Source organism: Raphanus sativus, chromosome 5 (genome assembly GCF_000801105.2).
Source record: "Raphanus sativus cultivar WK10039 chromosome 5, ASM80110v3, whole genome shotgun sequence".
Lineage (NCBI taxonomy): Eukaryota > Viridiplantae > Streptophyta > Magnoliopsida > Brassicales > Brassicaceae > Raphanus > Raphanus sativus.
Genome location: NC_079515.1, coordinates 254,269 through 276,812, shown reverse-complemented (window position 1 = coordinate 276,812; position 22,544 = coordinate 254,269). Strand labels below are relative to the sequence as shown.

At 30.0% G+C, this 22,544-nt stretch overlaps 3 protein-coding genes and 2 non-coding genes across 7 annotated transcripts; all 5 read left to right on the top strand.

The window, feature by feature from the left end:
* Positions 1 to 4,659: 4,659 nt before the first annotated feature.
* LOC108805239 (protein transport protein SEC13 homolog A) lies at positions 4,660 to 6,448 on the top strand. 3 transcript variants are annotated; one of them, XM_018577232.2, is made up of 2 exons: positions 4,660 to 4,865; positions 5,352 to 6,448. In XM_018577232.2, the coding sequence occupies exon 2, from the start codon at positions 5,358 to 5,360 to the stop codon at positions 6,267 to 6,269; it is 912 nt and encodes a 303-aa protein (XP_018432734.1). In that variant the 5' UTR covers positions 4,660 to 4,865; positions 5,352 to 5,357; the 3' UTR covers positions 6,270 to 6,448. The 3 variants fall into 3 exon arrangements, with proteins under 3 accessions (XP_018432734.1, XP_018432732.1, XP_018432735.1); XM_018577230.2 differs by having other exon boundaries at positions 4,661 to 4,849; XM_018577233.2 differs by lacking the exon at positions 4,660 to 4,865 and adding an exon at positions 4,889 to 5,261.
* Positions 6,449 to 6,582: 134 nt separating this feature from the next.
* LOC108859466 (E2F transcription factor-like E2FF) lies at positions 6,583 to 9,323 on the top strand. The gene is made up of 11 exons (XM_018633371.2): positions 6,583 to 6,927; positions 7,031 to 7,098; positions 7,187 to 7,239; positions 7,343 to 7,420; positions 7,526 to 7,582; positions 7,691 to 7,778; positions 7,930 to 7,997; positions 8,078 to 8,150; positions 8,244 to 8,305; positions 8,397 to 8,766; positions 8,848 to 9,323. Exons 1-11 carry the CDS (start codon positions 6,827 to 6,829, stop codon positions 8,916 to 8,918), a joined length of 1,089 nt encoding a protein of 362 aa, XP_018488873.1. The 5' UTR covers positions 6,583 to 6,826; the 3' UTR covers positions 8,919 to 9,323.
* Positions 9,324 to 14,174: 4,851 nt separating this feature from the next.
* LOC130495334 (small nucleolar RNA Z199) lies at positions 14,175 to 14,244 on the top strand. The gene has a single exon (XR_008934606.1). It is a non-coding gene; the product is annotated as a small nucleolar RNA Z199 (small nucleolar RNA).
* Positions 14,245 to 14,467: 223 nt separating this feature from the next.
* Positions 14,468 to 14,563, top strand: LOC130495338 (small nucleolar RNA R64/Z200 family). Its single transcript, XR_008934610.1, has one exon. It is a non-coding gene; the product is annotated as a small nucleolar RNA R64/Z200 family (small nucleolar RNA).
* Positions 14,564 to 16,477: 1,914 nt separating this feature from the next.
* LOC108857866 (uncharacterized) lies at positions 16,478 to 17,673 on the top strand. The gene is made up of 3 exons (XM_018631880.2): positions 16,478 to 16,735; positions 16,988 to 17,260; positions 17,359 to 17,673. Exons 1-3 carry the CDS (start codon positions 16,502 to 16,504, stop codon positions 17,671 to 17,673), a joined length of 822 nt encoding a protein of 273 aa, XP_018487382.1. The 5' UTR covers positions 16,478 to 16,501.
* The last annotated feature ends 4,871 nt before the right edge of the window (positions 17,674 to 22,544 follow it).

Here is a 22,544-nt window from a genome sequence, read left to right as displayed (position 1 = left end):
AACTTTTTATTTTATTTTTTAAAAGGCTTCCAATTTTATCAAAACTTGTTTCTGTACATTTCATTTTCCAATAAATCGTAGGTTTCTTTTTATTTTTATGTACCTTCTTGTGTGCTAATTTTTCCTTTTCCAAGTTAATATTATTTACGTGTTTCTATTTTACTATAATTTTCCTTTCACATATTGTTCGAGTTATATCAGAAACATCAGTAGTGGAAAGTTTTCTGTGAAATTTCAGTTTCGTTAGTATTTTCTTAGTCTAGAGTTTGAAATCATTTATCTTGGGGTTACATAAATTAAATATTAAAAATCAAATAATATACTCCCTCTGTTTCATTATAAGTGTCGTTTTAGACTTGTACACACGGATTAAGAAAACATTTAATTTTGCATATTTTTAATATAAAAACATCATTACCGATACAATTCAACCAATAGAAAAATAGAATGGAGAATAGAGTTAATAAATTTTGCATTGAAACTCTAAAACGACATTTATTTTGCAACGAACAAAATTCTCTAAAACGACATTTAATATGAAACGGAGGAAGTATAAATTAGTTATTTTAGATAAAAGAAGCCCCAAACAAACTTTGATTTTTGAAACTCCGGTATATCAGTATATCACTAAGAATAACATACAATAAGTGTGTCGTTAGGTAGGTCTCGTGTGGCACGTATAGTGAATAGCCAATACATGAACAAAACACGTGTTCTCTCTATATGCCAAGTGTCATATATTACAGCGGGTGCATCTATGCACTTGTGGCTTCTTAATTCAAGGAATGTTATACATAAAATAAAGAGTACGTTGTATAATTGTGAAGTTGATTGTAGTATGACGTTAACTTACGATGTCTTACATGTTCTAAATTACGTCAAAAGGTGTGATAAATTAAAAGTGATCGTGGAAAAAACAAATGTTCTATACTTTGGTACATTTTTATACAACTTTTTAGCTTCATTGACTGACTTTGTGGGAATTATATGTCTGTCTTTTCAGATTAATTGTTTAATCTACAATATTTGCAGAGATGTAAAGTTGATGGTGATTGGTCATCGCCAATCGCATGCAGTGTATAATATTATACTGGATTTCCAGAGCTAGAGGGATTAGATAACAAATGGTTTAAAGAAAACGCATTTTACCAGTCGAGACTTGTTTCAACGCTCGATTATACAGAGATACACATGTTATCCTACCTGCAGTGAGCCATGATTCGCAATTGATGCAAACATATACGCATGGTTTTAGCTTCTATGTACCGGAAGTTTTGGAGACTTTACACTACATTTGTAAGATAAAATTTCAGTTTCAGTTAAGTACGAAGATAATTTTTACAGATTTTTTGGTTTGTGATAAGTGTTATTTTCGATGATAAATTTCTATTAGATATCAATAATGCGATAATGTTGAAAAAGCAAAAGCTTTACTTGAGAAAAAAGGAAGATAAATCAACTTTAGGGTTTGCCTTTGGAGAAAGGTGGTGTCGTGACTCGTCAGTGCCACAATATGGCGACTCGCACCGAATTGTTAAAGAACAGCTTCCGTGCATCAAACTTCTCTTCTCTGATGTGTATATTGCCACGTGGATCATGTCTTTGTCGACGTGGATCTATCTACCTCACTTCACGATATTTCCTCTGAATATTATTAACGAGACGCTGACTGCAGTCTTCAGAATATTCTTATTCATTTTTTTTGTTACAAATCATTGATTATTCTTAAGGTCATTGACAAATATTGTTTATACGTAAATGTTTCTTTTAACATGGCCCAATAATATGTTGAAGACGCATAGAAAGGTGAAGATGATGATGATTCATAGTCCAATAGTTCTATTTTGTAATTATTTTTTTTCAACAAAAATATTTAATTGAAATTTAAAACGTGATTACAAATACATTATAAAGAAACGTCGACAAAAAAATATAAATTACGAAAAAACTAATGAAAACAAATTATTACATCTGCAGAAACATATGCCATATACATTGAAAAAAATTAGCATAAGAAATAAGTGGTTCATGTGGATCATCGTAAAATGAACACATAAGTGGTCTATACTAGTTATATTAGTTATACGTTGCCATGTGTCTGTCTTCTATTCTTGGTGATACCAAAATATTATTTTTTTAAGTGATGGGAATTTGAATCTAAATGGAGATACTCACATTTGTAAATTTTTTACCACTATAACTAAAAGTCCCGGTTAATATGCGTTAATTAAATAGATGGTTTTTTATATAATGGAAACTATAGGTTCCATTGTTGAGAACCTGGGAGAAACACGTGCTTACGTTGGTTGTGACTTGCGAAAGCTATTGAGATGTACATTCGTGTTTGAAGTTTATGAAATATGAATGGTTTAAAAGAAATAAATATATAATTGCAACAGAGTTAAGACTGTTGATGAGAAAACATATATCACTGGTTTGTACACAACATGATTGCTAACAACTAGAAAATTCATAATAAAGTTATGATGTAGATTATGACAAATACATTGAGGTTGTAATTGGTGACTTACTCACTACAGATTTCAAAGCGTATTTAGAAAAACAGCTATGCTTTCACCATTCATGTATTTGTTTATACTTACTTCAAAAGTGATTTTAGAAAAATAAAAAAGTCAAAACTGCATACATATTTCGAAACATTAAAATACACTACAAATTAAAAAATGCATTTCAGTTTTGCTCCTCATACAAAACCATACTGTTCAATATAAAAACGCTTTTGCACAGTCAAAGTAAATATTTTCTTGAGCATACATGATTACATGTAAATGAAATAACAATAATCACTCTTTTCTTTCATTTTTGTCTGTGTATCAAAATGCAAGCCACTGATGAATACAAAAATATGAATCGCACTATATGGTGTAGCCTATACCCCACCAATGGTGGTTTAGTGAGATGGATGTCATTTTGGACTACAGGAAGAAGAGGGAGCATATAGCACTGTATCTACATGAGAAAACATCATTTCATGTATTGAAGCTTTACTTCATTAGCGGAGTTGCTAATGACGACAGAATAAAAGCAAATATTCATAGCTACAGTCAGAAAGCGATCAAAAACCAGTTGCAAACAAATAATAATAAAAATAACTAAACCTCAAGAAGTTGCTGATTAAAAATAATAACGTAATCTCTGCGCGCGTTCCTAATCCTTATCTACATTCTACATTAACTCGCACTTAACGAGCACCTGTTTCTTTCACAAGATATAAGGTGATTACACCTGCATAAGCACTTACAAATTTGTATTTCTATATATTAATGTGATATAACAGTTATAAGTTTGTCTTGGTTTGGTGCTACAAAATTAACTACAACTGGCATATACAAATGCATAGTTTAATGCTTGTGTTATTCACTAACATTTTAAGATAATATAGAACTCTTATGGTGCCTGTCTACACAACATTATAGTCTCCAAGTAAGTATTTAAATATGACCAAGACAAATACTTTGTTAAAACGTTATACTTTTTGTTTTCTTTTTTTTGACCATATCATATATATATGGACGCTTGATTATACTAGTATTATCATATATGTTAATGATTGGTTTCGTCAGACGTTTTCTGCTATATTAATTATATACAACGCCTGTCTCAAGATAAAGTTATATAAGAATACACGAAAAGACCATAGTGTAAACCCAACTTTCTTAGTTATTAACCATATAATTTGGACTTATATATATGTCTAAAATGCATTAATGTCGACATTCGCATATGTTAGGTTCTTCTATATATCTAGTTATATAAACTCGAATTGGGTATAATATCAGTTTCAGTCGATTAATGAGATCGGAAATCTTCGGGGATCAAGTCTGGACCATACTGCACACTATGTCACATTTAAATGAATATATAGTAATTAGAATTTGATCATAGTATATATATAGTTATTTTTAACTCTCAAAATGTGTAAAAACTGCAAAAAGGGACAAAGTTCCTGAGACAGAGAACACAGACACACTACGAAAAACATCATAAACGAGCAGAAGCAAGGCCTAAAACACAGGCTTCGTAAAAGAAAGACTCCCCCAAGTTTCACCAATTCGTCTCCTCCTAATGCGATCTGGTCCTCGTAATTTGATCATAGTATATAGTTTATGAATAATTTTAAAATTAAAGATGTGATTACATATATACAAACATATACTCCTTCTGTATCACTTTAAGTGGATTTTAAGATTTTTGCACATGGATTAAAAAAATACAAATTTTTATACAATTTATTTTGATTACATAAAACTATTATTAAATGAAATTAATTCAATCAATAAAAAAAATTAGTATTTTGTAATTGGTCACAACATTCAAATAATATTAAATTTTACGTAAGATAATGAGAACATCAAATATTCTGAAACAAAAAGTTTTCCTCTAAATATTAATTAAAGTACACCAATTAAAGTGAGACAGAATGGAGTATATAATTTGCTTTAATAAACTGTTCCCTTTGGATATTTTTTGTTTTCTTAATTATTGCATGCATGGCAAGATAAACTACTAGTAACTAATAAGATAGGCTTTGTAGGATTGAAGGCCCAACACTGACGCCCAATCCCAACAGTGTTATGGAAAACGGTGTCGTTGTGAGGTCATGAGATAAAGGAAAGATGGCGAAGAGAGCAGCTCCCAAAAATCGAGTAAGAAACGGTGGTAGTATTGTCATTTCGGAAAGCAAGGGGTAAAATCGGTAATAAGGGAGACAGGCAGAAGCTAGCTAGCTAGCTCCCTTGTTCGATTTACCTTCCGTTTCTTCGTTTCTCGCTCGTTTCCTTGAGCAGATCTGAGTTTTGGACAAGAAGAAAAGTTCCTCGTTTACAAGGTTTATTTCTGTTAAGGTTTTCTCTGATGCTTCTGTTCAGTTTGATCTTCCGATAATTTTCCTTTTAGGATTCGCTTAAGATTTATATTAGATCCAGTTTGGCTCATGAATGGATTTTACAATATCGAATTATCTTTTGTGTCAATTTAATTGGACTCTAATACTCTTTTTGGGAGCTTATACTCTCATTTGATTGATCTCCGACCATAGATCTATTCATCTTTACTGTTCTGTCTATGACTCTTTTGATGAAACATGGTTTTTGTTTTTCCCATCCGTGTGCTTACTCGCATGTCTCGGCTGTGATAATTAATTGAATTATTTGGTGTGTGTTTGTAACATCTGATTGGAGTGGCGAGGATCTAAGCTTTGCTTGTATTGGTTTCTGGGACGAATCAACTGACTCGTGCTTGTGTGTTCTCTAATTGCATACTGTTGCTTCTAATTGAAACTTAAAAGGCCCATTCTGTTCTTGCTCCAACATATACTGTTTTCTTAACAGGAAACTATGCCTCCACAGAAGATCGAGACTGGTCACAGCGACATTGTCCATGATGTCGTCATGGATTACTATGGAAAGCGTGTAGCTACTGCCTCATCAGACTGCACCGTCAAGATAACCGGAGTAAGCAACAGCGGCGGATCGCAGCAGCTAGCTACCTTAACCGGCCACCGAGGTCCCGTCTGGCAAGTCGCTTGGGCCCACCCAAAGTTCGATTCGCTACTGGCTTCGTGCTCTTACGATGGGCAGATCATAATATGGAAAGAAGGAAACAACCAAAACGAATGGACGCAGGCTCACGTCTTCAACGACCACAAAGTATCAGTCAACTCCATCGCTTGGGCTCCTCACGAGCTCGGACTCTCCTTGGCTTGCGGAGCATCCGATGGAAACATTTCTGTTTTCTCAGCGAGAGCAGATGGCGGTTGGGACACAACGAGGATAGACCAAGCGCATCCGGTTGGAGTCACCTCAGTGTCATGGGCACCAGCGACGGAGCCAGGTGCGCTCGTTAGCTCCGGTATGCACGAACCGGTTTATAAATTAGCGTCGGGAGGGTGTGATAGTACGGTGAAGGTGTGGAAATTCGCCAACGGGTCGTGGAAGATGGACTGTTTCCCGGCGCTTCACAAGCACAAGGATTGGGTGAGGGACGTGGCATGGGCACCTAACCTGGGACTGCCGAAGTCGACGATAGCAAGCGGGTCGGAAGATGGGAGTGTGATCATATGGACGGTAGGGAAAGAAGGAGAGCAGTGGGAAGGAAAGGTTTTGAAAGATTTCAAGACGCCCGTGTGGAGGGTGACCTGGTCGTTGACTGGTAATCTGCTGGCTGTTTCGGATGGGAACAATAACGTAACGTTGTGGAAAGAGGCTGTGGATGGGGAGTGGGAGCAAGTCACTGTCGTTGAGCCATAGATACTGTTGTTGTTGCTGTTTGTTCGATTGTCCTTGTTGTAGTATCAAATGTGTGTGGTTGGTTTCTCTATACTTTTTTTTTCATTTTCTGTAGGCACTTGTTTAATCATTTGATGTTTCTTAGAAAAAAGACCATATATGTTATGTATTTATTAATCAGAAACCAAAGATTGCAAAAACTAGTCTGTTTTTTATACTTTTTGTTTGTCAGAAATGAAAATATCTCATAAGCCATAAGGTTACAGAATTGAAATTAATTTTGATTTACAAGACTTTTTTTTGTTAGGTTTTGGCGCTGGCGGTGAATGGGTGCAATGCAGGCATTTTACAATAATGTAATTCAGGTAGTTACTCTTTTGAAATGATGTGTTTCTAGAAAGTCTTAGGAGGGAGGAGGGGTGTTTTGGTCAATGAAAAAGAAAACAGAAGGCAAAAGGCAGCGGAGAAGCGCTCGTTTACATAATTTCGAAATCTCAATTTCCCCCCGCCTGCCTGCTTTGTGTTAAAAAAGTCGCGACGACGAACAAAGGGAAAGCTCTGAGGAGAACGAAAGAGAGATGGAGAAAATGTCATGGATTGTGTCTTCTCAGGATGTGGAATCCCTCGCTCTCCAATCGTATAGCCGCAAGGAGAAATCTCTAGGCGTTCTCGTCTCCAAGTACTGTTTTACATCTCTCTCTCTCGATACTTTTCCACCAGTCCAGATTTGGGGTTTCTGTGTAACTTTAAAATTGTCTAATGTGTGTGTGTACAATCCACAGTTTCATGAGGCTATATAACAGAGACGATGTTGATTTGTTTGGGATCGATGAGGCCGCTGCCAAATTAGGTAATGAGATTCAGAAATTCTCTGCTAAATATAGCCTTTTTTTTTCATTAAGATTCCAAAAAGAAAACTGAAGAACAAATGGTGGCAGGAGTGGAACGTCGGCGTATATATGATGTGGTCAATATACTGGAGAGCATTGGGGTAACATTCTCACTCTCTTTCTTCTCTAATTAAAAAAAAGAAATTAGCTCATTTCACTCTGTCTGTCTGAGGAGCTGATTCCCTATGTCTGACACTGACTCAGGTTGTGGCTAGAAAAGGGAAGAGTCTTTACTCTTGGAATGGTTTTGTTCACATTCCTCGCTCCCTTCTTCAACTCAAGGTCTAATTAATTCTTCTTCTTCAAATAGCGCTACTCAATTGCTGTTTGCCCTCAGTATCTGATTTTTTAAGAGAATGCTTTTTCTTTTTATAACTTTGTTTACAGGAAGAAGGTTTGAGAGAGGGTTTTGGTCTCTCAACTATCTGCAGCAACTCCCACAAGGTATCTAATGTTGATTTTTGGTTTTCAGTTCATCCTATAGGAGTTGATTCTGTTGATCATTGACAAGAGGTGATTCTGTTGTTCAAAATTCATTTTGATCTTTCATAGGTTTCACATGATGGTAGTGATGAAAGTGATGATTCCCTTAGTTTACCACCTCATGATCAACACAAATCCTCCTCGCTCTCTACAATGGGTACATCTTCCTTTTCTTATACATCTTCTTTCTAGCAGATAAAAACCACATGTCTTGTTATTGCTAATCACCATTAGCATTTGATACAATCTCCGAGGATAGAGTTTGTGTTAAGAGCTAACTCCAAAGCACTTTATTATCTTCTTATCAGACCACAAGAAGGAGAGATCTCTCTGGCTACTCTCCCAGAACTTTGTTAAGATGTTTCTTTGCTCTCATGTGAGTTCCATTTATTTCACTAATACACACCTCTCTCTTATAAAACTACTCACACACCCTGTCTCCTGCTTTCACTTTAGGATGAGATCATCACACTGGATACTGCTGCCAAAGCCTTGCTGAACGACTCTCAAGATTCAGTGCAAATGAAAAGTAAACTCTCTACTTCCTGCTTTACATCTTTTCTCTTCTCTGATTATCACACTACCATAAACCAACCCCCAATATCTGAAAATGATCTAACAGCTAAAGTTAGACGGCTTTACGACATTGCAAATGTGCTTTCCTCCATGGAGTTAATCGAGAAGGTAAAGAGTTTTTGCTCATTTAACCCTCCAATTACTTATTCCAGTCTTTCATCTTTCTTTCTTTCTCTTTCTTTTGTTGCTTTGCCCACAGACTCATATACCAGGGACTAGGAAACCAGCTTATAAGTGGTTGGGGTCCAAAAGCTTAATCGAAAAAGGATCAACCTTGTTTAATTCCACCGATGAATCCAAGAAGCGGGTATTTGGAACTGAGATCACCAACTTGAGTACAAAGAGAAACAAAACAGATTGTTCATCAAACTACGTACTACAAACCGGATATAAGAAACATGACGAGGAAACAAAACCAGCTGCAAAGAGCTGCTATATGTTTGGCCCCTTCTCACCAACAGCTGCATCTAAGAAGAAGAAGAACAACAATGTTGGAACCATTTATAACGGAAGGTTACAAGATCTCGAGGCCCTTTCTTCTACCTACAAACCTCAGTATTCCAATCAAGGTAACAACCACTGTTAGTGAAGCATGTTAATAATTCTGCATTCTTGATTTCATTTGATAAAAATTGTTGTGGTTAAAACAGATGTGACAGGTCTTCTTGGGCATTACACGGGGTCATGGAACAAATGGTTTGCCGAGCTTGATCGCAAATAAAACATTACGCTCCCCCGAAAGGTAGATTGTTTTCACTGGGTACATGATGAGAGCACATAAACTCACAAAACATCATAGTTTTCTAGGCTTCCTTAATCAAGAATCAAAGTATTGTTGTTATTTGTTAATAACAGTTGCACCCAACAAAAAAATCCATGTAATCTTTTTGTCCCAGTGACTTTGTCTAGTGGACTAGCTCCTTTCATCCATCTGGATTCGAATTCGTACTCTCCTGAACTTACTATAAGTGTTTATTCCTATCTTTGGTTTGGCATCATTAGATTTTTTCAGGTTCTACAAAGCATTTTTTTTTTGTTTCTTAACATCTAATATGTATGTGTAAGTTTTTCTTTGGCCTTCTGTCACAAGTAAAAACTATGCAAAGGATCGTCTAATGATAGTACATATGACTGTGAGTCACCTAATATTCAATTGTTTCATAGGTCAAAACTTTCTTGACCTATACAGATGTTTGGATGCGTTAGATTGCTAACAGTAGAGAATTGCATAGAGGAGCAGTATACGCAACGTTTCTTGATGCTCACCATCACAGAGTTTTACATTTTAGTAGCAAATATTTGTTCAATTTAAGTTTCTTCCCAAACAAATACGTAAAACGCGAGTGTATTGATTCCATCACCGAAGATCGAAAGACGTATACCAACACACAAAAGTGAACCTCCAGTTTCCTAGACGATTAACATTATATAGTAGACTGTAGGCATTATTAACTTGTGAGAAATATATGAATGGTAACATTGCTATACTGTGACTTACATAGTTTTATATAGTATAGCTACTAGTTGTTTTGCCCGCAGTTGCGGGCTTAATAATTTTACAAATTACTAAATAAATATATTATTAATTCGAAAACCATTAAAATAAATTATTTTCATGCCTTTGATATATTTAATAACTAATTAAATATTAATTTTATATACAATAAAGTTTATTTTAATAAAATATCTTTTATTATGTTAAAAATTGAAAATATTCATATATTCATAAAATTGTATACATGGATTTATATTTATTTTTAAAATATTTTGATGTAAATTTTTTTGGATCACATAATATATATATTTTTTTTGATCAAAATGGATCACATAATATATAATTTTTGTAGATAATGATAAGAATCAAATTAATGTAATTCGTTTTAATTTGTGAGTAATTCTATATTAACAAATCTAATCTAATTATGTATTAAGGATAATGAGATTTTAAACGCTCTAATTTTTTACGTGAGAGAAAAAATCGCTTTGAAAATAGTAGTATAAAATAAATGCTCTCTTTTCAGTTATATAAAATGGATAATTTTTCTTGATTAATCATTAGTTATGTGTTTTTCTGTTTCTTTTAGTTTCAAATTTATTATTAAAAGATAATTTCAGATAACAACACAATATATATGTATATATATTATATTTTATTTTATTTTTAAATATATATTAGGTTTCAGATAATTCTTCTTCTTTTTCTTATTATTATTATTATTATTATTATTATTATTTTAATCATTTATTTAATTAAAATCATTTAAATTTTTATTTATTTTGGAGTTAATTTATTTATATATTTATTCATTAAGAGTATAAACGATATTAACCACTCTAACTTTTAACGAAAAAATTATTTTCATGGCCTTTTATATATTTAATAATTAATTAAATATTAATTTTATATACAATAAAGTTTATTTTAATAAAATATCATCTATTATGTAAAAAATTGAAAATATTCATATATTCATAAAACTATATACATAGATTTGTATTTATTTTAAAATATTTTGATGTAAAATATTTTTGGATCACATAATATATAATTTTGTAGATAATGATGAAAACAAATTAATTAAATTCATTTAATTTGTGAGTAATTCTATATTAACAAATCTATTTAATTATGTATTAAAGATAATGAAGATTTTAAATGCTCTAATTTTTAAAGTGAGAGAAAGAAAATCACTTTGAAAATAGTAGTATAAACTAAATGCTCTCTTTTCAGTTATAAAAAATTGATAATCTTTTTTGATTAATCTTTAGTTATGTGTTTTCTGTTTTTTAGTTTTAAATTTATTATTAATGGATAATTTCAGATAATAACACAATATATATATATATATATATATATATATGTACATGTATATATATTAGGTTTCAGATAATTCTTCTTCTTCTTCTTCTAATATATATTTTATTTTTAAAATATATATTAGGTTTCTTCATTTATTTAATTAAAATCATTAAATTCGTTTTTAGTTTGAAGTTAATTTATATATTTTATTCATTAAAAGTATAAATGATATTAACCACTCTAACTTTTAACAAAGTAAATTATTTTCATGCCTTTGATATATTTAATAATAATTAAATATTAATTTTATATACAATAAAGTTTATTTTAATAAAATATCTTTTTATGTAAAAAATTGAAATTATTCATATATTCATAAACTGTAATACATGGATTTATATTTATTTTTAAAATACTTTGATGTAAAATATTTTTGGATCACATAATATATAATTTTGTAGATAATGATGAGAATCAGATTAATGAAATTCAATTTTAATTGTGAGTAATTCTATTTTAACAAATATATCTAATTATGTAGTAAGGATAATGCAGATTTTCAACGCTCTAACTTTTAATGTGAAAGAAAGAAAACCGCTTTAAAAATAGTAGCATAAACTAAGGGGGATGTATTCAATTTATCATTTGATGTGATTTGATTTTTAATGGAGTTTAGATGATTTTAATAAGTTGCAGAGATTTAGGTGATTTTGTTAAACTACTCTAGAATATCACCTAAAACAATGGGATTTGAGTTTTATTTTTTTAACTAAGAAACTCCACCCAAACACCCTAAATCATCTCAAAACTTTAAAATCCCACAACTTAAAATATTTTCAATAACAGTGGATTTCAGAGTACTTTACGAAATGTCAAGTTCAATAATAGTGAATTTTAAATGAGTTTTTAAAATTCATGTTTGCATAACAGTGGATTTGTCATTTTAATACAAATCACCTGAAACTCTCAGTTGAATACACCCCCCTAAATGTTCTTTTTCAGTTACATAAAATTGATAATATTTTTTCATTTTTCTTTAGTTATGTATTTTCTGTTTCTTTTAGTTTCAAATTTATTATTAAAAGATAATTTAAACTTTTAAATGCTCTAATTTTTAACATGAGAGAAAGAAAATCACTTTGAAAATAGTAGTATAAACTAAATGTTTTTTCCAGTTATATAAAATTAATAATTTTTATTGATTAATCTTTGGTTATTTGTTTTCTGCTTTTTTAGTTTAAAATTTATTATTAAAAGACAATTTCAGTTAACAACACAATATATATGTGTATATATTATTTGTATTTTTAAATATATATTAGGTTTCAGATAATTCTTCTTTTTTTATTATTAACTTTAATCATTTATTTAATTAAAATCATTTAAATTTGTTTTTATTTTGGAGTTAATTTATATATTTTATTCATTAAGGATATAAAATCCCAAATAATAGTATAGATATGAATCAAATAATATATGAGAAAATCATATAATTACGATGGAGTGATTATTGTGATTGAGTAAATCACATGAGTTATGATTGATACTCTTTCCTTGATAGGCATTATATTATATATGAATGATATAGAAAAAAAGAATTAGTGGTTTTGTTTTGAATAAAAATGGAGATACGATATTATCTTTTTTTTTTGTCAACAGATATGATATTATCTACTTTTTTGATTTCTTATTTTGGATGATTTTTATTTCTTCAAAGATGGGATAATATATTATAATATTTGGTCAAACAAAAGTACATAAAACTTTCCAAAAAAGTCAAACTTTCTTCACCCGGCACAACACTCCAATACAAACGATTTTTTCCTATTTATTCACCGAGACGAAGATCACAACTCCACACACAATCCAACCCTTTCAAACAACTTTTTGTTTTTTTTGCTTTTCGAAGAATCTCTTTTTTAAAATGAAACTAAAGCAAACCAACGCGATGTTTATGGTCTTAGCCCTAATCTTGGCATTGGTTTTCCTACAATCAGAAGCTGGTAATTATTGTCCGTTAGAAAATATAAATAGCATACCAGGATGTTTCGATGCGTTGAAAGCAGCATCGGGCAATGATACCAGAAGGCTAACAAGAGATTGTTGCAGAGCAGTCTTTTCAGTAAACTCTGATACTTGCTACTTGCTTCTCTTTCCTGGCAAAGCTTACCCTATTAAGATGTTCAGAAACATTTGTCTTAATGTTAATTAGTTATGCCCCTGGATGGTTCACCTTTCCAGTGTTTTCTGTTTCTACCAATGATAAATAATATATCTAAAGTTAAAATGAATCAAACCTTCCTTTTCTATATTCTCATTTTTATTTCATTAATAATTTAGTAGTACTGGAAGAAGTTACATAGTAACATATACACACCATCCTTGATAATATCGAATAATTGATACACAAATCAATTATTTTAGTCACAAACTTTCTTCACACATCTCTGTAAGTCATATATATATAAGACAATCAAGTACACTATCAAATGATTTACATTTCCCGCATTTACAATGAGGCAGTAGACTACTTAGTCAAGAAGGCTCTGCACAACTCTTCTTGCTTCTAGCAAGCCAAAAAAGAATAAAAAGTCAAGTGCACTACGCACACATCTAATTCTAATGAATACATACTCAGTTATTCTTAGTTAACAATACAAACATCTCATTAGCGTCTACACCTACGGCGTCATATTAAGTGGCGAGGATGTTTTCTGATGCGGTGAGATTAGTGGCGGTGGCGGATAAAGATATCAGATGGCTGCTACCCCCAAAAGATTGTTTACGAAGCAGTGAAAACACTTGCCTCTTGATTGTTAGTGGGCCTTTGCTAAGCCTCCTAAATAACAGTTATAACCTTTAATAGGCCTTTACTAAAACCCGTTTTGATTAAAAGTTGGGTAGGTTCCTTTTTACATGCATGCTTAATAGAGTTTGGCCTAATGAAAGTCCATATAGGACCGGTAATGCTAGGGTTTCCTCCTTATAACGAAAGTCGCCGTCGCAGGAGACCTTTAAATACGAACCATATCTCCTCTGTTTCATCAACTTATAACAACTCAGTTTAGTGTTCTCCGTTCTTTTCTCTTTTTCTGTCTACAATGTGTTTAGCTCTCAAGTCGATAGTTGGTTTGTATTCTCTCTTTTTAGGTATACAATATTTTTTTTTTTAAAATAGATCAAATGATGAGTTAATACTGCAACAATATGAATTTCATGATTCTTAGTATTTAAGTCTCTGATGATCAAACTTTTTTCAAATTGAGTAGGTTTTCAATTTTGATTTTATTCGTTTTCGATCTTTGTTGTGGTTTTTTTGATTTGATAAAAGAAAAAAGAGATATGATGAGCAACAAATTGGTCCGTGTTTCAGATTAACCGTGACCGAAAACTTTCTTAACCAAACTCTGATCTCTTATCTTTTCCTAGTCAAATTTATTCAATGTTCGATTATCTTCTTGTGATGTTTGTTTCTGCGGTGATGATTTTATGAAAAATTCACATGTCAGACTTCAGAGATTCTTAACGAATCAGTGAGAATGAATTTCATATCTTCTGAGCAGAAGACGATTGTGTTTTGCATCGAAGATTCATAGAGCGATTTCAAACGGTGAATTATTACCTAAGATTCTGGAGAATAACCAAGTGGTAATAGTTAAAAAAATGATTATTGCAGCACCAAAGAACTTAACGATAAATTCAAGTCCGAAATACAAATTATATTGAGTCGTGCCCTGATAATCCATGGTTTAAAAGATCGGTAATCCATGTTTTAAAATAAGTTTCTCGCCGTAAATTATAAATTTGTGAACAAAATAGATAAATTATATTCCAGTTAACCATAATTCCTAATTTCTACTTTTAATAAGAAATCTTACGAAGGGACAATATCAAGCAAAACATTAGTTAAGGAATTAACGCTCGAAGAGGGCTTTTGTGTTAGGACAGTAAGATGCGGAAAGATGTAATAATACCTCTGTCTAAGCTTCGTTTTACCAAAACATTATCAAATATATCAGACAAAAAATGGTGGGGAAAATCGCATAAAAAACCCTCAAAGTGTCACTTACTAGCACTTTAAACCCTGAAATTTTTTCACTAACACTTTTAACCTTCAAAGTGATATTTGTATCATAAAAAACTTTCAAATTTCAGCAGGTAATTTTTCAAAAATAATTATTTAATTAATAAAATAAAAAAAATAAATAAATAAAAAGTCCAAAAAAATAAATAAAAATCGAAACTTTTAATAAAATTTACAAAAATGAAAAAATTAAAAAAAAATAAAATTTTAGAAAATTAAATAAATATTTTTAAAATTATTTTCTAAAGTATTAATAAAATAAAATAACTAAAAAGTAATAATAAATTAAATTAAATTTTAAATAGAGAAGAACTAAATAAAAAGTTTACAAATTTTTTTAAAAATGGAAAATAGAAAATTCAAAATTCACTAGTGACAATGATGGTTTCTCATAAGCATTAATAATGGTGATAATTACCATATCTCCAATGATAGTTTCCAACATCATCGTTAAAAATGACAAAAATATATTTTTCAAAACTTTTGAATTTTCATTTTTTTAAAAATATATGAATTTTTTTATTTTTATGTTTTTTAATTTGATCTCATTTATTTTTGAACTTTAATTTTCTAAATATTAATTAATTTTCTGATTTTTTTCTAAATTTTTTTAATTTTATTTAATTTATGAGTTTTTATTAAATTTTACGATTTTTGTTTAATTTTCTGGTTTTTTTTTTTTTGTTTATTTTACTTATTAAATAATATTATTTAAATATTATTTAATTTGTTAAATAATCAAAAATTAAACAAAAATCGTAAAATTTAATAAAAACTCATAAATTAAATAAAAGTCAGAAACCATCATTGTCATTATTGATATATTTGAAATTGTTATTATCCACGATGATATGATATATTTTTTTTAAAAAATATTATAATTAAAAAAAATCAATTTTGAATTTTCTATTTTTTTTTAAAATTGAACTTTTTATTTAGTTCTTCTTTATTTAAATTTAATCTTATTTGTTATTACAATTTTTGTTATTTTTATTTTGTTAAAATTTTATAAAATTATTTAATTTTTAAAATATTTATTCAATTTTTATTATATTTTCATTTTTGTGAATTTTATTAAGGTTTAGATTTTTATTTATTATTTAGATTTATTTATTTATTTTGTTTATTTTATTAATTAAATAATTATTTTTGAAAAATTACCTGCTGAACAGGTCAATTTTTTGATTTGGAGGTTTTTTATGATACAAAAGTCACTTTGAATGTTAAAAATGTTAGTGAAAAAACTTTAAAGTTTAAACTGCTAGTAAGTGACATTTGAGGGTTTTTTATGCTATAGCCAACGTGGCGAAACATCAACCAATTTTTCTGTTTAGATCCCATTTTGTCCACTAGAGGGAAGAATTCATCCTATTGACCGAAGTTTAAGATTATCTTTTATTTTTGTAAAATCGATTCGGGGATGGAGGTATTTCGAAAGGCAGCGATTGTGCGGCTCTATAGCCACAACGGAAAATACTTAACAGCGGACGAAGATCAAGAATCCGTTCATCAAAACCGTCGCGGCACAACTAAAAACACCCGATGGACCGTTGAAATTGTTCCTGACTCTAATGTCATTCGTCTTCAAAGCTGCTACGGAAAATACCTAACCGCCTCTAATATTCATTTCCTCCTCGGAGCTACCGGTAAAAAGGTATTGTCTTGTTGCCCCCAATAAGTTACCTACCTCAAATTAAATTAGGGTTTAAAAAAAAAAGATATCTTGAATTACAAGGCACGCCTATAAACCACCTTAAGTTTGAAAATGCAAAACACAAATTGAATGCAAAGATGTTAATGTTAATGTTTTGCTTGCTATAATGCAAAACAAAGCACTTGAAAATTTTATCCTTTAAATCATATTATTAGGTATCATTGCGTGATTCATAATAACTTGTAAAACAAGGTACTACAAACCTTACCGGCAAAGCTGGACTCGTCCGCCGAGTGGGAACCAATATCGGATGATGGCAAACACGTACGGTTCAAGAGTCGGTATGGCCAATATCTAAGAGCTAACAAAGGTTTGCCGCCTTGGAGAAACTCTATCACACACGATATCCCTAGCCGTACAGTCACACAAGATTGGGTCTTGTGGAGTGTTGATGTTCTCCAAATTCGAGTTGTCAATGATGAAGATGATTCTACCCATAGTTCTTCCACATTTTCGCGGATCGAGGTACTATACATAGATAACCAACTCTAGTAGCAGTGATCATTTTAAAATATGATTACTTGTTATTTTTTTTTGTTAAATGTTATATAACACTTGACCAGTCAGGTGAGTCATTTACTGTGAGCTTACCACCAAAATCCGAAGGCAGACTGATATATTACGAGATCAGAGATGATTGTGGGAACATGAATAACGACGACATAGGAGAAAAATCATTGATATTCCACGGAAGCGAGCTGACAGAATTAAAGAAGAAACTAGAGGAAGAAACAGGGATCCAAGATCTTATTGTTTGCTCTAGAAACCCTTTGAATGATGAGAAGCTTTGTCCTCTTCAGTTGCACCTCCCTCCAAATAACGCAACAATGCACGTCATCATCGTTCCTCCTTCACTCGGTACTAAACTTCTCCTTTGATTATACTACGCTTTTCAAATATGTTGTTAAGAGTTATATATATATAAAAATTTAGATCTTAGCTAGCTAATATTTTAAGTTTCTTTTACCATATGATAACAATGTTTTTTTTTTGAGAACAATGTTTATAAGGAAGTTTATGATACATTTGAGACATGAGTGTCCAAAGTTCTTGTTTTCCAAATTTTTGTTTCGAATCTAAAACTGAAAGTTCACTATCCGACACACTTTTTTCTTAAAAGTCTCGTTACGTCTCGGAACATGACAAATCTTCATCATCCCAAGTTTAATGAGTTTCTTTATATCTAATTTTGTTATCAATTTTTGTTTCCTTTTTGTCTTGCAGATATTGACAAACAATAGAGTAATAGTATACTAGATGATAATCCGAGTGTATGTACAAAATGTGTTTTTATATATTAATGTATGTTTATTAAATGACTTTAACATTTTGCAATAATATAATCTTTATCGATTGTAAAGTGAAAAATAAAAATGTTGATTTTTTTAAATGTATCATCTTTGTTGAAAAGCTAACATATTACAGCTCATTTTAATTATTTTAAAGATTTTATATAAACCAGATAGGCAACATCGATTGTAAAGTTTCGAAAAGGGATTAGATTTTCTGCTCTCGATTTGTTTACTATTGACTCTTGACTCTTCATAAGTGATTTTATTTTCTACCTCTATAAAATTAGGTTTTCGTTCTCGTTTCTGTTTCACAAATATGAGTTTTTAAAACTTATTCTGTGAATTAGTGAATTACATGAAGGTTAATCTAAAAAGATAAACATCTGTAAAAATTAGTTCCCTTTATATACATATCTAATCAAAATTTTGAAGAAAAACACCGGCAAGCTGTATTCATAAGTTAGTGTTCGAATATAAGTGCAGACTCGAAATATAAATGTCGGTTTAGTACATGTTTACTAGTTCAATCTAAAAATTATCTAATTATAAAACAACAAAAAAATTACTTACTTTTTAACCTACACTTTTTGAGGTTTAGTCACTTAAAAGTATATATATATATATAATAGCAAACCAAAATGTTTTACTTGATGACATCATTCTTTTTATAGGAAAAAAAAAATCAATCTAATGGTCATATTTTTTTTATTAATGTATGATAAACTCTCTTTCATGGTACATGAGCATCTTTCTAATTTTTTAACAATTAAGTTTGTAAAACTTCATATGCTGTCTAAATAATTGGACTTACTAGTATGAAATCTTTATTCTTGAGAGAAACGAAGACAACAAAGGTTCCAAACTCTGTGACCATGGTCATCATTTTAATTTCTTAACAATCTTTAATCAAAATTTAATATACTGCTTAAATTAGTGGATTAACCATTATGAAATCTTTATTCCTTAGAGTAACAGAAACAACAAAGGTTCCAACCTTATTGACCATTATACTATGTTATTTTATGATGCAAATATACATTAAAACAATATTGTCATATTTTTGATTTTTTCCTCAAAATATGTGGGTTAACCCCTACGAAAATATTGAATTTTATGTTAAATGCTCTATATTTTTAAGTTTATACTCACTAGTGCTGTTTAAAATTTTCTAATCAATTTATACATTTTATTAATGTATGATAAACTATCTATCATGGTACATGGGCTTCGTTCTAATTTTTAATAACTAGATTGGTAAAACTTCGTATGCTGCCTAAATCATTGGACTTACCACTATAAGTTTTTAATCTTGAGAGAAACGGAGACAAAAAAGGTTCCAAACATCTTTGACCATCATCTTATGTCAATACATGATGCATCTATGCATTTAAACAAGATTTTCATATTTATTTATTTTTTTCAAAATTTGTGGGTTAACCCTTACGAAAATATAAAATTTTCTTTAATTTCTCTATATACTTAGTAAAGTTGTTTAAAATTTTCTAAATGCATTATAAATTTGTATTAATATATCATAAAATATATTTCAGGGTACATGGTCATCGTTTTAATTTCTTAACAACTTTTTAAATAAAACTTAATATACTGCATAAATTAGTGGATTAACCACTATGAAATCTCCATTCTTTAGAGAAACGGAAACAACAAAGGTACCAAACCTCCTTGAACATATAATATGTTAGTTTATGATGCAAATATGCATTAAAACAATATTGTCATATTTTTATTTTTTTCTCAAAATATCTGGGTTAACCCCTACGAAAATATTGAGTTTTAGGTTAAATGCTCTATATTTTTAAGCTTATACTCACTATTGTTGTTTAAATTTTTCTAATCATTTTATACATTTTTATTAATGTATGATAAATTTTTCCTAAACTATTTGTCATGGTACAGGGGCATCGTTCTAATTTTTTAACAATTAAGTTGGTAAAACTTTGTATGATGCCTAAATCATTGGACTTACCACTAAAAATTTTTATTCTTGAGAGAAAGAGAGACAACAAAGGTTCCAAACCTCCTTGACCATTATACTATGTTAGTTTATGATGCAAATGTGCATTAAAACAATGTTGTCATATTTTTGTTTTTTTCTCAAGATATGTGTGTTAAGCCCTACGAAATATTGAGTTTTTAGTTAAATACTCTATATTTTTAAGATTATACTCATTAGTGTTGTTTAAAATTTTATTTGAATTAATGGATTCTAAAATATCTTTCACGGTATATATGAATCATTCGAATTTTTTAATATTTAGTTTACTAAAATTTCATATACTGCCTATATTAGTGGAATTACCATTATAAAATCTTCATTATCTAGAGAAACGGTGACAACAAATATTCTAAACCTCTTTGACCATCATCTTATGTCAGTTCTCGATGAAACTATACACTAAAACCAGATTTTCATATTTTTGAATTTTTTCCAAAATCCGTGGGTTAACCACTTCTAAAATAATGAGTTTTCGGTAAATGCTCTATATACTGAAGTTTATACTCTTCACTTTTGTTTAAAAATTTCAAACCACATTCATTTGAATTAATGTATTCTAAACTCTCTTTTAATTGTGTACTCCCATTTTCAAGATTAATATAAATCCATCAGATGACAAAAAAACTCTCTTTCATGGTATATAGGAATCATTCTAAAATTTTAATTTTCTGTTTATTAAAATTGCATATACTGCCTTGATAAGTGGAATTACCATTATAAAATATTCATTATCATCAGAAACGGAGACACCAAATATTCTAAACCTCTTTGACCATCATCGTATGTCAGTTCAGATGAAACTATTCACTAAAACCAGGTTTTCATATTTTTCAATTTTTTCAAAATTCGTGGGTTAACCCCTTCAAAAATATTAAGTTTTCGGTAAATGCTCTATATACTGAAGTTTATACTATTCACTTTTGTTTAAAAATTTTAAACCATATTCGACATTTGAATTAATGTATTCTAAACTCTTTTTCATGGTATATAGGAATCATTCTAAAATTTTAATATTTCATTTACTAAAATTTCATATACAGTCTTGATAAGTGGAATTACTATTATAAAATCTTCATTATCAAGAGAAACGGAAACAATAAAACCTCTTTGACCATCATCTTATGTCAGTTCTTGATCAAAATATTCACTAAAACAAGATTTTTATATTTTTGAAATTTTTTCAAAATCCGTGGGTTAACCCCATCTAAAATAATGAGTTTTCGGTAAATGCCCTATTTACTGAAGTTTATACTCTTCACTTTAGTTTAAAAATTTCAAACCACATTCATTTGAATTAATGTATTCTAAATTATCTTTCATGGTATACACGAGTCATACTAATTTTTTAATATTTAGTTTTCTAAAATTTAATTCACTGCCTAGATTAGTAGAATTAAAATTATAAAATCTTCATTATTCAGAGAAACGGAGACAACGGAGGTTTTAAACTCTTTCACATCATCTTATGTTAGTGCTCGATGAAACTATACACTAAAACAAGATTTTCATATTTTTTGAAAATTTTCCAAATTCCGTGGGTTAACCCTTCTAAAATAATGATTTTCGGTAAATGCTCTATATACTGAAGTTTATACTCCTAACTTTAGTTTAAAAATTTCAAACCACATTCTATATTTGAATTAATGTATTCTAAACTATCTTTCATGGTATATAGGAATCATTCTAATTTTTTAATATTTAGTTTAATAAAATTAAATTTACTGCCTAGATTAGTGGAAATAGCATTATAAAATCTTCATTATCTAGAGAAACGAAGAAAACAGAGGTTCTAAACTCTTTGACCATCATCGTATGTCAGTTCAGATGAAACTATTCACTAATACCAGGTTTTCATATTTTTCAATTTTTTTCCAAATTCGTGGGTTAACCCCTTCAAAAAATATTAAGTTTTCGGTAAATGCTCTATATACTGAAGTTTATACTATTCACTTTTGTTTAAAAATTTCAAACCACATTCGACATTTGAATTAATGTATTCTAAACTCTCTTTCATGGTATATAGGAATCATTCTAAAATTTTAATATTTCATTTACTAAAATTTCATATACAGTCTTGATAAGTGGAATTACCATTATAAAATCTTCATTATCAAGAGAAACGGAAACAATAAATGTTCTAAACCTCTTTGACCATCATCTTATGTCAGTTCTCGATCAAAATATTCACTAAAACAAGATTTTTATATTTTTGAAATTTTTTCAAAATCCGTGGGTTAACCCCATCTAAAATAATGAGTTTCGGTAAATGCCCTATTTACTGAAGTTTATACTCTTCACTTTAGTTTAAAAATTTCAAACCACATTCTATATTTGAATAATGTATTCTAAACTATCTTTCATGGTATACACGAGTCATACTAATTTTTTAATATTTAGTTTCTAAAATTTAATTCACTGCCTAGATTAGTGGAATTAAAAT

Coding starts and splice junctions, on each gene's coding strand:
- LOC108805239 (XM_018577232.2), top strand. CDS start 5,358: ATGCCTCCACAGAAGATCGAGACTGGTCACAGCGACATTGTCCATGAT.
- LOC108859466 (XM_018633371.2), top strand. CDS start 6,827: ATGGAGAAAATGTCATGGATTGTGTCTTCTCAGGATGTGGAATCCCTC. Junction 8,306..8,396: donor CCATGGAGTTAATCGAGAAG/GTAAAGAGTTTT, acceptor CTTTGCCCACAG/ACTCATATACCAGGGACTAG. Junction 8,767..8,847: donor ACCTCAGTATTCCAATCAAG/GTAACAACCACT, acceptor TGGTTAAAACAG/ATGTGACAGGTCTTCTTGGG.
- LOC108857866 (XM_018631880.2), top strand. CDS start 16,502: ATGGAGGTATTTCGAAAGGCAGCGATTGTGCGGCTCTATAGCCACAAC. Junction 16,736..16,987: donor TCGGAGCTACCGGTAAAAAG/GTATTGTCTTGT, acceptor TTGTAAAACAAG/GTACTACAAACCTTACCGGC. Junction 17,261..17,358: donor CCACATTTTCGCGGATCGAG/GTACTATACATA, acceptor ACACTTGACCAG/TCAGGTGAGTCATTTACTGT.